Raw genomic sequence first — 13991 nt, 5'->3', positions numbered from 1 at the left:
GTAGAAGGCAATGAAATGATGCTTCATACTGGGGACCGTCTGCTGATTCCAGACATCACCACACATTTGTCCTTTGAGTTACCTCAAAGACAACAGGCCCACATCAAGTCTCTGTTCCCCTATTTTCACTCTGAAACAAACAAAGCAAACTACCACCACACTCTTTCTTCTTCTCTAAATTAAACTTCTATTCCCCTGTGTTTAGAATCCAGACTTTGTCAGACGGGCCTGGGTTCAGATTCCATCTCAGAATCACAAATTGTGTGATCTTGGACAAGTCACCTCACCTCTTAGATTCCTCATCTCCCCCGCCAAATGGAGCCCATAATACAACCTTGGAACATTGAAAGGTTAAATGAAATTGGGTATATAAGGTGTAGAGCGTGATCGTCGGCCATGGGCACGGCTCAACAAATGGTAACCAAAAGTCCAATGCAGAAATCTCAGAATCATCTTGAACTTCTTCCTCTTCCTCAGCTTTCACATAAGATAAGAATCCATGGGTTTGGCCTCAGAAATATCTGTCAAATCCGACCTCTGCTTTCCCCTCCTCTGCCGTTGTCTTAGTTCTGGACACCACTACCTCTCGCCTGGACAACTTCAATAACCTCTTTACTGTACTGGTCTTCCCATCTCTTCTTCCTCTGATCCATTCTCTAGATTATCTCTCTAAACCACAAGTCTGATCAGTCGCCCCTTTGCTTAAAACCCTTGTCAATGGTTACGTATTAAGAGTACAATGCTGTATAATAAATCCCTCCTGCGGTTCCAGCTTCATCTTCAGCCATCCTCACCTCCTTGCTCACCACCTGTAGCCCGTAGAAAGCCCCCTGTTGTCACACAGATCTATCTGCTGTTTCCTGATCGTGGCACTGTTTTGTGCCCATAATGTATTTCCACAGACTGTTCCTTCACCTGCAGTACTCTCCTCCCACCACTTCTCTTTTCTGGAGAAATCTTACTATTCTTTAAAGTCCAGCTCAAATATTGCTTGCTTTAGGAAGCTTTCCTGATAACCCTGCCGCTCACCCACCAGTAAAGCTGACATCTCACTCTTACTCATTTTATAGAGCTTTTCAACATTGCCTTGTAGTTTTTCATTTGTATTTCTGCCTCCCTGACAAAACTGTGATATTATCCAGGGAAGGTACCATATATATAGCACAGAGCCTGGTGAGTATGTAGTGGGAGCTCAATAAATAATGCTTGATGAATTAATGTGAAGGAAAGAAAGGAAAACCAAGACAAGTTAAAACACAAGCTAAAGCACTTTTTGTAAACCTTGGTAATTTGCTTACCTGTCTGAGTCCATTTCTTCAAAACTATCATAGAAATAGGGCAAGCCTCAATAATTGTTTTACTTGGTCATCTAAAAAGGATCAATGCAATTATGGGTGCAGAGGTGCTTTTTAAACTGTGGGCTTTACAGACTCACTCATATAGAGAACAAACTAGTGGTTACCAGTAGGTGGGGAGGGAGGGGCAATGTAGGGATGAGGGAGTAGAAGGTGCAAACTATTGGGTGTAAGATAGGTTCAAGGACGTATTATACAACAAGGGGAAAGTAGTCAATATTTTGTAACAACTATAAACGGAAAGTAACCTTTAAAAATTGTATGAAAACATTTTTTAATTTTTAATAAATAAATAAAAATTTTAAAAAACTGTGGACTTTATACCATTACTACTTGTTATTAATTTTGTTTCAACAGTTTAAATTATACATAAGGAAAAACTGCTAGTTTTGTGTTTTACAAGTGGCATGTCTTAAGCAACAAGGCACATGGCTGAAACTTCCTTTAACACTTTCAACAAAGTGGTACCAGAAAGTTAATTCCCCCAAAGAATTAGAATAAAGACACGTGAAGAAGAAAACCTACAAATGATACACTGATTCATCTCTAAGGATAAAAAAGACCTTTGCCAAATAGTAGACTTTCAAAGAAAGAAAAACCATTTAAGAGCCTAAATGGTTCCTATCTACAGTGAAAATGCTAAAGATAGAACTGTACGTTTCAGGAGCTGAAGGATAAAATTTGAACTTCATGGGTAATCAAGAGATCCTGGAAAGTGAACCTATCCAGAGCTGACAAGAAAAATGGAGCAAGGATTAAAAGGCCTGAGAAATTTTTTCATCTCACCTGAAGTTCACACAGGCAACTGATTCGGCCAGACTAGAATTTTTGACCTCACTCACATTTTCCATGTAATACAGAGGGAGGTATAAGGATTTGACATCTGTCTTTGAGGATCTTGGAAATGTGCCCTGATTCAGAATGAACTAGAATAGAGTATCATGTCTTAAGGTGATCTGTTTGCTTTAAATGATTCTAGCAGCAAATATCTCTTGTCTATGGAAAGAAAAGAAGGAGGTGGCAGACTCCACACAATGTGTGATCTTTCTCAGATGAGAAACGTCCTCTGTATTTTGGCTTAGAAAATATGAAACCAACTAAAATTCTCTAGAAGATCATGTAAGTGCTTCATTGTATCCAAATCAACCTGGCTTATTCAGTGATGGCACAAAACTCTGTTTATCTCTAATGCAGCATCTCTGTGTTTAAGCAAGGTGGGAAAAGCATGGTCTTTTAAAAAATTTTTTCTATGTATATCCCACTGGTTCTGCTATGTCAAAATATAAAATGACATGAATAAACATGTGAAGAGATTTTTTTTCTTTTTAAGATGGGATAGAGGCTGGGGAGATTCTATGAATGCATTCTAGTTTCTGCCAAAAAAAAAAAGAAATAAGAAAAAAAAAGGATTTACTCTCAAGGATTTAAAATATTTGAGAGTTGTCACCACCACCTAAACTATTAATTATGAAGAAAAAATGGCAAAGGTGATTGAGGAAAAATTAAATATGAACAAGACATTCCTATGAAAATGTTGTTAGGTTCTTCAAGGCATCTGTCTTTAGAAGAGGTTGTACAGGTAGAGTTTAAACACAGAATTTTCTTTCAAGTTCTAGGTTTAGAAGTTGCATATTTTGGGCCATGGGAAATATGAGTGAATAGCATATACTTATTGAATGCTTCCTTTGAAAAATTTCTGTTTTGTCAGTGTCTTGAACACAGGAGAAGAAAAAGGCACTAAAATATGTCAAGAACATTCTGTTTGCTGAACTCATGCTGGGTGCATACATACGTTGTCTCATTTACAATCATAACAATCATCTGAGGTAAATGCTATTATTCAGATATTAAAGAAGAAGAAAGTAAGGCTCATGGAATTTAGAAATCCATCCACTTCAGTGTCCACCTCCACTGACACTACTTTAGATCCAGCCACCATCTTCTTTCCATGGAATGACTGAAATATCCTCTTAGCTAGTTTCCCTTCTTTTACTCTAAGTTCTATTATTTCGATTTGAAAGCGTAAATCAGATCTTGTCCCTTTCCCTCCTTTAAACCCTCCATTTGCTTCCCAATGCACCTCAAGTAAAACCCAAGCTCCATGTATGTCTGTCTACAAGGCCTCCCGTGATCTTGCCCCAGCTGTGCACTCTGATCCCCTCAATGTCACTCTCCACCTCACTCATCAAGCACCGACCATTCTGACTTTCCTTCCTTCTGTTCTCTAACATGTCACAGTCATGTCTGCCTCAGGGCCGTTGCACATGCTATTCCCTCTGCCTAAAATACTTTCCTGCAAGAGCTGTAATAAGGAAGTACATGATGAGTTGTAAACCAAGTGTATAGACAGAAGGAGCATTCACTGGAGGCTGACGTAGCCTTAACAAAACACAAGTGAAAAGACTTGAGCTGATGTAGTAGGCTGTGTGGGAAGGACTGAGTTGATTGGTGAAGGTGAGCAGAGCTCACAGTAAAGGGAAAGGGCGTGAGCAAAGTCAGAGACAGCAAGATATATTCAGGGCCTGGTATGGAGGGCTATTCAGCTGGAACAGAATCTGATAATTAGAGGAGTGGTACTTTGACTACTATATAAGTTTCTGATTGCTACTATAACAAATGACCACAACCTTAGTGACTTAAGACAGCACAACTTTTTTATCGTACAGTGCTAGAGGTCAGAAGTCTGAAATGGGTCCTACAGAGCTAAAATGGGGGTGTCAGCGAGTTGCATTCCTTTTGGAGGCTCTGGGGAAACTCTCTTCTTACTTTCTGAGCTTCTAGAGTCTGCTTGCATTCCTTAGCTTGTGGCTGCATCATTCTGACGTTTGCCTCCACTGTCACATCTCCATCTCTGACTCTGACCCTCATGCCTCCTCTTATAAGGACCCTTGCAATTATGTTGAGCACACACAGATAATCCAAAATAACCTCTCCATCTCAAGATCCTTAATTTAATCACATCTGCAAAATTCCTTTTACTATGTAGGGAAACACATTCACTAGTTCTGGGAATTAGGACATAGACATCTTTGATGAGGAAATTATTCTGTCTACCTCAGCCGCCTTGGGGAGGATCGTGAATGCAGTGCCGCAGAGCTTCCCCTCCTGCCCATCAGAGAGCAAGCCCATACCTGCCAACCTTTAAGTTCAAGTCAAGGGTAGGCCCCCAAATCCCTGCTTGGGGCCAGCAGTCAAACTGCTGGGAGCCCAGATGCTGACAAGTTATTCCCAATCTCCCTGATCAGACTTTATTCCTGAGATGCTGTGCGATGAGATCATGCCTGCTGGCTCTTGCATCCCTCCATAGGATCTTCACTTCTAAAGGGCCCTGACCCATCTAATCTAGTCACAGTGCCCCCATTCCCTCCTTTTCAATTTAATATCCCAGTTATGAACTTTCGCCCATAGATGGCGCTGTCCTCTACCTCCCACCTGCCCACCCTGACCCCCAGTCCCCTGGAGAGATAGCAGCAGTGACTGTAAGCATTGGCAATGAGCTCAGACAGACCTGAGATCTTGCACAGGATCTGCCACTTGAGCAAGTCACTTTATTATACCCCAGTTTCCTCACTGTAAATTGGGTTTAATACATAACAGCACTTGCTCCACAGGGTGGTTATGAGGATTAAATAAAATAATATGTGTAAAGAATTTAGCTTAGTGGCTGGCACAGAAAGTGTTCATTAAATGCTAATTTTAAAAGGAAAACAAAAAAGATAAGGAGGAAGTGGAGGGTTTTAAAAAGGTGAGCTGTCATAAGCATTGTAAGGGTTCGTGTTACTTTTACCTACCTCTTTTGGAAAATGGCCCAACTTGTATTTTATCTTTGCAAAATCAAAACATGAAACAGGAACTAATTAACACAAGGAAAAGGACGGTGTGTGTGTATGTGTGTGTGTGTGTGTGTGTGTGTGTGTGTACACCCCATGCACAAGCATATGTTGGGAAAAAAGAAAACTATTCAGAGAAAATACTTTTTTTATGTTTCTTACCAAAACATGTATATATGTAGAAAGGGAAGGGGGAGATAAGGGAATAAACTATAAAAGCAAAGGATTATATATGTGGAAGGATATATGGGAAAGATAAAAAATAAAAAGATAGATACCAGGAAATCATGTTGCTTTGGCTTAAGAGTAGATGAAAGAAGCATTTCTGCAGTTGCCAGTGTATATTGATGTATCAAATAAGTTGTCATATCTCTCTCTTTTTTAAAATATTTCTTTTCTTTTTCTTCTTCTTTTTTGGCCACGTGGCTTGTGGGATCTTAGTTCCCCAACCAGGGATTGAACCCGGGCCCTTGGTGGTGAGAGCACAGAGTCCTAACCGCCAGGGAATCCCCAAGTTGTCGTATCTCAGGTTGCACAAGTACAGGCTGAATGACCACTAGGCAGGGGTGTGATGGACACTCAACTGGGGGATGGACTTAGGAGCCTTTAAGATCCTGCTCAGTGACATGAACTCCAAAATATGGTCTGCAATTCAGTTTCATCTCGTTCTATAAAAGCTTCTTAAGCCACCTATGAAATCCACAGTACCTCCACAGTTCATGATTTTTCTGACAGCAGTTGTGGTCAAAATTTTTCTGCTTCTTAAATGATCAGCCAATTGTCCTCCAATAGGCACAATGATTGTCATAACCATGTGTGGGAGTGCTGACAAGAGACCCACCTGGAATGAAAAGAAGCAATGAGCTATTTTTAGCTACTTCTGAGAGAGGTACTTCCTTAACTCCCTGCCCCCGCCATCCCCACCGCACCCCTCACCATCAGATTTAATCATCTAATTATATGGGACCAAGGTAGGCCTGACTTCTGTAATAAATAAGCAATGAATGAATGAATGGTTTTAAGGATAGACCAAATGTCTCCTCCATCAGATCGGAAGCTCCTTGAGGGCAGAGGTGACTTTTATTCATCACAGGCCCCAGCACGCAGCAGAGTGCCCAGCACATGGTAGTTAAACACTTGGCGCAGACTGAGTGTTCTCCAATGGCAGCCACTATGGGCTGTGCTAGCTCTTCCACGGTCACTTCTGACAGTACCTGTAGCCATGCAGACATCTACCTCTACTAGGCTGCTGTTCTTTCCCTTGTGGGAAGGAGGCTTAATTCTTTTATGATGACAGTTTATGTTTTACCATTCACATTCTTCCTCCCTGAAACACAGACAACCTAATGGCAATGGCTGGGGACTTTGAAAAAGTTCTTTCTAAACCATACAAAGCTCTGGCCGTTATCGCTATGACCGTGATCTGCAAAATGAGCTTTAAGGTTCTTACAGCTCCTCACTGAATAATTTACAGGAAAAACAAAAAACAAAACAAAAACCAAAAAAACCTCTCACCCTTAAATCTTTTGATCCTTGCCTAATATGCAGTCCTTGAGTCAGCTTCAAAAACACTTTGAGATCAGGTATAATACAAAGCTTTAAAAGCAGCTTAATACAGCTCTGATCCTTACTAAGAAGAAATTAAATAGCTATGTGTACCGTGCATAGAATGTATAACTTGTCTGACCTCCAGGGTATTAGGTGTCACAGAACCGTTATGAATTTTGATCAGCAATTTACTTATTTTATCATGCAAAGATTTTCTCAGTAGAAGCAAGAGATTTAAAGTTCAAGAACATTTGAAGCAACTGTGTGTTTACCTTACTTATTGCAAATCCAAAGACCTCTTCAAAATAAGCAGGCTGACTTATTAACAGCAAGTAAAAGGTCCAGCTTCTGCAAAAATTTGCCACAATGATTGCATAAACCGGCAACGATGTAAAAAATTTTTTCCACGGTGTATTAAATTTCTAGGGAGTAAAAATACAGTGGGATTTTTAGTGAATATACTGACAGATTATTTTTCTTAGGAGGATAACACAATCACTGAGAGAAATACTCATAAAAAAGAGGCAAGTCTTCATCCATCTGGCTCTACTTACACTGAGGCTAACCAAGTTGGCTCCTTCTCCTATACTTGTCTCTATATAGGTCCTTTCCTCATGGGATATTGTTGGGTGAACTGCTGGACACTCATAGGCCTGCAACAGCCAAAACATGTACCAGATAATCCCAAATATACCTGCAGTTGAAAAACAAAAGGCTTGATGATACAGTCTCATTTTCTTCCATCTCTAAATCTGTCAAATTTCAAAGTATTCTCAAACGGCTCTATATTCAGCTAGGAGAAAGTGTTTGGTTTATTTTTCCGTTGTTGTTATTATTAACTGGTATTTAAAGAAAGATAATGTTCTGCTCATTAAATTCAACTTTCATATAAACATTAAATGAATCATCGCTAGACAAGTATTCCATTTATACGATAAACTTGTCTTAGTAATCTCTATTTTCATACAGAAAACTCTTAGCCAACCCCATTAGACAGTAAAATACCACCTCTATGAGTCACCCAAGGGAACTCGTGAAATCAAATCACTCACCATAAATATAAAAGACAGAGGCCCATCCCATGTACTGTACCAACACGCCGGCCAGCGGCATGGCAATCACTGCCCCCGCGTAGGAACCTAGAACGGGAAAAGGTTGAGGGAAACTTACCAGTCGTCATGCAAGCCCTTTCAAACCATTTAGAGTTCATGTGGTCGAACTGAGGATGAATCAAACTGTGCAGGAGTCACGAGGAGGAGTAGGCAAACTCCCACTGTGCCCAAAACAGGGCTTCCACGAGAGAAAGTTCACCAGGATGCCCTTTAACTTCCTCCAGACACCATGGAGGGATCAGACAAAGATGGCTCAGGCACCGTGATTTGGAATTACAAGAGAATGGAATGAAAAGATGAGAAAAATCTAAGAGGATTCTGAAAAATTCAACCAGGCACAATATTGGGTGCAGAAGACAGAAAGTGAAGGAACGTATGTATCTACCTCTCAGGGCTCACAGAGCAGAAGGATTATCACCATGGTCTTTATTTATTAAAAATTTTTTTTCTTCCAGCTTTATTGAGATATAATTCACCTAGGTCTTTAAAAGAGGGACTTCAAACTATGAAAGGATCATGCTTTTAGAGTCTCGATTTTTTTTTTTTTTAATACCAGGAAACAGTTAAATTTCAGGGTGGCAGGATGACCAGGATGGCTTCTGCCTCCATCCACCTCCTAAATATGTACATTTTTTAGTTTCTTACTTTGTAAATACCTAACCTTGTAAATACTTACCTATATGTGGGTGTTTGTCTTGTCTAGACAAGATAGTGAGGGCTAGAGGCAGTGACCTCACCTCCACTACCTCCTGCAGTTCCATGATACCTGCTGGAGAAACGTGAGCCCTGCAAACTCCCAATAAATATTAACTAAATCAAAAAAAATTACTATCTGAAATTCCCTCTGGGTATGAATGAAAAAAAATTCTTGCTTCAGAAAAAGTGAGCCACAAAAGGAAATTCTATATCCCAGAATCCAATGCTAAGAAAAACCTTCAGGAAATGGGAGCTCGGGGATCTTCCAGAGAAAGAGATTAAATCCCATCTTTCCAAGCTGGGCCCGACTGGTTATGAAAGGCCTGACCTGGAATCCCAAATCTGAACATCTTAATACCTGAAGAAGTCTCTCAGTCTCTCCAAATCATTTTCATTAGGTAGAAGATGGAAGTGAAATCTCTATCTCACAGGGTTGTTTTGAGGAGCAAATAAATTATTAGATGAAGATGCTCTAATTAGTGCTGCATAAACACCAACTATTACTGCTACTGTCAGGTACAGAATGACGGAGCACTTTTTTTTTTTTTAACCTCAGACTTCCTCAAACCAATAAGGCAAGCATTCCAGGACGTATCATTAGAAAGACGAGCTGCAGGCCTAATTCCTCTGTGGGTGTGGAGAAGGTGGTCTTCTTTCCTGGACCAAATACCCTGGGAGTGGGGGTGTGGGGCCTCCAGCTTAGATGATGCAAACAGGGAGGGTCGGGGGATAACAATCTATAAGCTCCACTGGGTGCTTTCTGTGTGCTCTCTAGTACTGTGCTGAGTATTCTGGACCCCTGATTTTATTTAACCCTTTTTTCAACCTGGTAACATTGGTACCAGTGTCATCCCAATTTTACAAGAAGGGGAGGGGAGGGGAGGTAGATTTCCTGAGGTCACATAGGTGTGAGTGATAGGACCCCAGGTCTGCAGGAATCCAAAGCCTTTAACCTTAACTACTTAATAATTCAGTCCTGCTTCTTCCGCTCAACCACACCCAATAATTCCTCACAGTAAGAAACATTCATTCACTGAGGAAATTTTACAGCTTGAAATTGTCCTTCCCTGTCTTTATTTATTTATTTTTGCTTACGCGGGCCTCTCACTGTTGTGGCCTCTCCCGTTGCGGAGCACAGGCTCCGGACGCGCAGGCTCAGCGGCCATGGCTCACGGGCCCAGCCGCTTGGCGACACGTGGTATCTTCCCGGACCGGGGCACGAACCCGCGTCCCCTGCATCGGCAGGCGGACTCTCAACCACTCAACCACTGCGCCACCAGGGAAGCCCTTCCCTGTCTTTTAGATGAACTCTTCCTCATCCTTCCAGACATGGCTAAATGTAATCTCCTATCACACCCTGAGCACACCCCAACAGGGCTCTCCACCCATATTGCCCTCACTGCACCTTGATGCCTCTGTGTGGTCACCAGGGAGGACAGAGGAGGCCCTCTGATACTTGTTGCTTGGCGTGGAGAGAGGGGAGTGGCTGAACAGGGGATGGGAGAGTCCCCAGTTCTGTCCTCACTCTCCATGTGAATTTATATCTTTTTTTCCCTCCCTGAGCCTCCACTATAAAATAATGGAGGTAGAAAAAGAAATCAGATTTGTGGCTATCAGAGGCAGGGGTGGGGAGATGGGAAATTAGATGAAGGCAGTCAAAAGGTACAAATTTCCAGGTATAAGATAAATAAGTCCTTGGGATGTAACATACAACATGATAAAGATAATTGACACTGCTGTATGTTGTCAAAGAAAGTTAAGAGAGTAAATCCTGAGTTCTCATCACAAGGAAAAAAAATGTTTTTCCTATTTCTTTGATGTTGTATCTGTATGAGAGGATGGACATTCACTAAACCTATGGGGGCAAACATTTCATGATGCATGTAAGTCGAATCATTATGATGAACACCTTAAAATTATGTAGTCTGCATGTCTCTTACAACTCAATAAAAGTAGGGGAAAAAACCAAAAACAAAAATCTATGTCTTTGAATAAAACCAGTTTTACTTCTAAAAAAATTAAAATTAATTAAAAATATAAAACAATGGATGTGACTAGATGTTTTCTAAAGACCCTTCCAACTCCAATATTTTTGAAGTGTAAGAATCAATTATCCCTAAGCCTGGGTTTACTTCTAATGACATTTTCCCTTGGCTGTTCTTTGAAACCAAGGCCACACCTTAGCTGGGAAATGTAATAAAGCCTGTGACCTTGATCAGGTAACTTTCCTTGAGAGTCAAATCATTTCTTTAATTAGCCCTTTTAGGTCTATAAAGACACTAAGAATGAGCAGTAGCTGCCAGTTATTCCTGTTTTGCTGGCAAATCAAAATGAAAAGACTTACAAATAAATCATCCAAAGACAATATCAGGGGACTTCCCTGGTGGCACAGTAGTTAAGAATCCGCCTGCCAATGCAGGGGACACGGGTTCAAGCCCTGGTCCAGGAAGATCCCACATGCCGCAGAGCAACGAAGCCCGCGAGCCACAACTACTGAGCCTGCGCTCGAGATCCCACAAGCCACAACCACTGAAGCCTGCATGCCACAACTACTGAAGCCTGTGCACCTAGAGCCTGTGCTCTGCAACAAGAGAAGCCACCGCAATGAGAAGCCCACGCACCACAAAGAAGAGTAGTCCCAGCTCACCGCAACTAGAGAAAGCCTGTGCGCAGCAATGAAGACCCAATGCAGCCAAAAATAAAATAAATAAATAAATTTAAAAAGACAATATCAATAGGTCAAGGTCAGCTGGGGCAGAATCATATTCTTCTAGAGGTGGTATAAGATCAGTAGTGGAGGTAGAGATGATCTTGAACTTCAAACAAGAGGACAGAAATAGTTTCTAAGGATGAGAGAGGCTAAAGAAGTAAAGACATCTCTGCTGTGCATGCATTTCCAAACTAGGCACAAAATAGACACTTTGGGTGGATATTTCACACCAGATTCCCTGGGACACTTTATTACTACTACTACTACTACTTAAGGAGGTAAAGAGAGAGAGACAGAGGGAGAAATAAATAAAGATATTCAGAGAAATAAAGCTTCCTCTTTAGCTAAGAAATACACATTAGCTACGGTTAGGAAAGACATGCTAGCCTGAAAAACTAAGCAGAACTAAATTCTGATCCTAATTCTACGTGGGCCCGTTGTGACTTTCGTGGCCTAAGGCACTTTTGTCTTCCTTGGCCCCTTCTCCCATAAAAAATATTTGAAAATATTGGTGGCAACATGTGCTGTTCTTGTTCAAATGTTAATCAATGCCTAGTAGACTCTTCTGAACATTGATTACTCTCAGAGATTCGTAGAGGGGCCAGTCCCAAAGACATGGCTTCAAATGAGGCAACCTTAGCAAGGTGAAGTTTGGAGACCCTGGAATTTAAGTCACATCACTACTTAAGAGCCATTAATTTACTTTCAGGTAAGATGGATGGTGTCCACTTCATTTTTATCTGGAAGATAATGGCGAAAATTGATTAAACAGCTTCTATGACAATGTGTACATAGTAGTGTGTAGTGAGGAAAGTTCTGAATCGAGAACCAGGTGGTCTAGATCCAGCTCCTTAACTTAGTAGCTGTGTGACCTTGGGCAAGTCATTGGACTTTCGTTTCAGTTCAATGAAACTAAACTTCAAACTTTAGTTTTAATTTCTTAATTTGTGAAAAGGAGTGGGGGCCTTGATGATTCTATTGATATATCTTCTGTTTTCAACTTTGGAAAATATCATTTGTTGGCTAATCCTACAACCACCTCCAACCCCTTCTTTCTCACCTTTGTCTATTAAAGATGCTAGAAAAACTAGGCACTTGCTTTCCTAGCCTCCTCTGCAGTTAGTAAAGTATATGACACAATTAGAACCAAGGAAATATAAATGGAAGCCTGCTAGGGAGTTTGGGGAAAGCTTTTGCTTTCCTAGTGAAAGGAACAGACATGGTTAGGACACCTACCCCAACTTCTTTCTGCCTTTAATGTGGACTTGATACCTGGAGCTGTGACAGCCATTTTGTGAACATGAGGAGCATGCATGAATGTAAAAAGTTATCACTCTGAGGATAGTGGAGTAAAAAGTCCGAATGTGCGTAGTCCCTGGATAGATCATGAAGCAGCAGGATCAATATTAGCAACGATTTACCTTTGGACTTCTGTTATGTGAAAAAAATAAATTCTATTTAGTAGGGTCTTCACTTGAAGCCAAAGCATTCCTAAATGAAACTTGTTACGGTTCTAATACACTTACCGCAAAAAGAAGTTGTGGCCAGTCGGCTTCTCTCCAAAGGCGGTGCCCACTTACTCCACATCCCATGGCAGGCTGGGTAGGTCACACCCTGGCAAAACAGTTGAAAATAGATTATTTGATCCGATTCCAGTTTCTTTTTGTGTTTAAAACACAGTTTTTGCTTCTTTAACACTACAATTCAAAGCCTAATTTACAGATACTAAATGACATGTGTCAGCTATTTTGGCTCATGGCACAGATGCTGAAATTCAAATACTAGTTCAAACGTAAGCATGGTGGGGAATAGAGAAGGAGTCTTTATATTTCATATTATTATAGAATATCAGTGTAGAAAGGGATTTCCACAACCAGCCGGTCCATCCTGTCATTTTCAAGATACAGAACTTGAGGCTCAGAGCCATTAAGTGATTAGATTCTAATCTTCATGGCTGCTAATATCATGTTCCTTCTACCATGTCAGTATTTTCTGAAGTGTGGTATATGCCCCTCTAGTGGGATTAAAGTTGGATTTAAGGTGCTACAATAACCTACATTTTTTATTATAATTGCTACATATATATTATAACATGCTTTAGAAATAAAATATAACTAGTACATCAAGCCCATGATATCAAAGATATTGTTGCTTATGATAGGTTCTTTTATTTTGTTTTGTTTTGTTTTGAAGTGAATTGATCTAGAGAAAAACTATAGGCAAATAATAGTATAAATCGTAGTGTGGATGTGACAAAAGTGACAAAGGTTAGAGGTGAATGACTGAGTTCGGGAAACATTTCTCTACATCAGGTATTGGCAAACTATAGCCTGATATGGCCCCACCATCTATTTTTGTTCAGCCCTCAAGTAAAGATGGCTTTTACATTTTTAAGTGGGCAGAAAAAAAAACTGGAAGAAGAAGAATATTTCCTGGCATGTGATAATCATATGAAATGCAAATATCAGTGTCCAAAAAGTTTTACTGGAAAGTAGCCATGCCCACATGTTTACATATTGTCTCTGGCTGCTTTTGCATTACAATGGCAGAGTTGAGTCATTGTAACAGACCATAGTATGGCCAGCACAGTGCAAAATATTTACTTTCTGGCTCTATATTATTCTACCTCCTTCATCAAGTTAAATCTCTGTGTAAGACTACACCCTTGGAAATTTACAGATTTATTAATAAGTCCATTTAAACTGTTTTAGTGGAAAGAGCCCTTGCTATGTGAACTGTA

General features: G+C 40.5%; 1 protein-coding gene across 1 annotated transcript in view; it reads right to left on the bottom strand.

Annotated features, from left to right (window-relative positions):
* The window catches only part of SLC17A8 (solute carrier family 17 member 8), a 52008-nt gene that overhangs the window by 9868 nt on the left and 28149 nt on the right, over positions 1 to 13991 (bottom strand). Inside the window, exons 5-9 of the mRNA XM_030763477.2 lie at positions 12778 to 12865; positions 7786 to 7872; positions 7288 to 7427; positions 7006 to 7155; positions 5894 to 6026 (exon numbers count right to left, since the gene is read on the bottom strand). Of these exons, the coding sequence (XP_030619337.1) occupies positions 5894 to 6026; positions 7006 to 7155; positions 7288 to 7427; positions 7786 to 7872; positions 12778 to 12865 (598 nt within the window). The remainder of the gene's footprint in view (positions 1 to 5893; positions 6027 to 7005; positions 7156 to 7287; positions 7428 to 7785; positions 7873 to 12777; positions 12866 to 13991) is intronic.

The sequence above is a fragment of the Delphinapterus leucas genome, chromosome 11 (assembly GCF_059928025.1).
Source record: "Delphinapterus leucas isolate spDelLeu-1000000601 "Yukka" chromosome 11, BTC_Dleu_Yukka2, whole genome shotgun sequence".
Lineage (NCBI taxonomy): Eukaryota > Metazoa > Chordata > Mammalia > Artiodactyla > Monodontidae > Delphinapterus > Delphinapterus leucas.
Note: the sequence above shows the minus strand (reverse complement) of the source record. Positions and strands in the feature narration are given on the sequence as shown.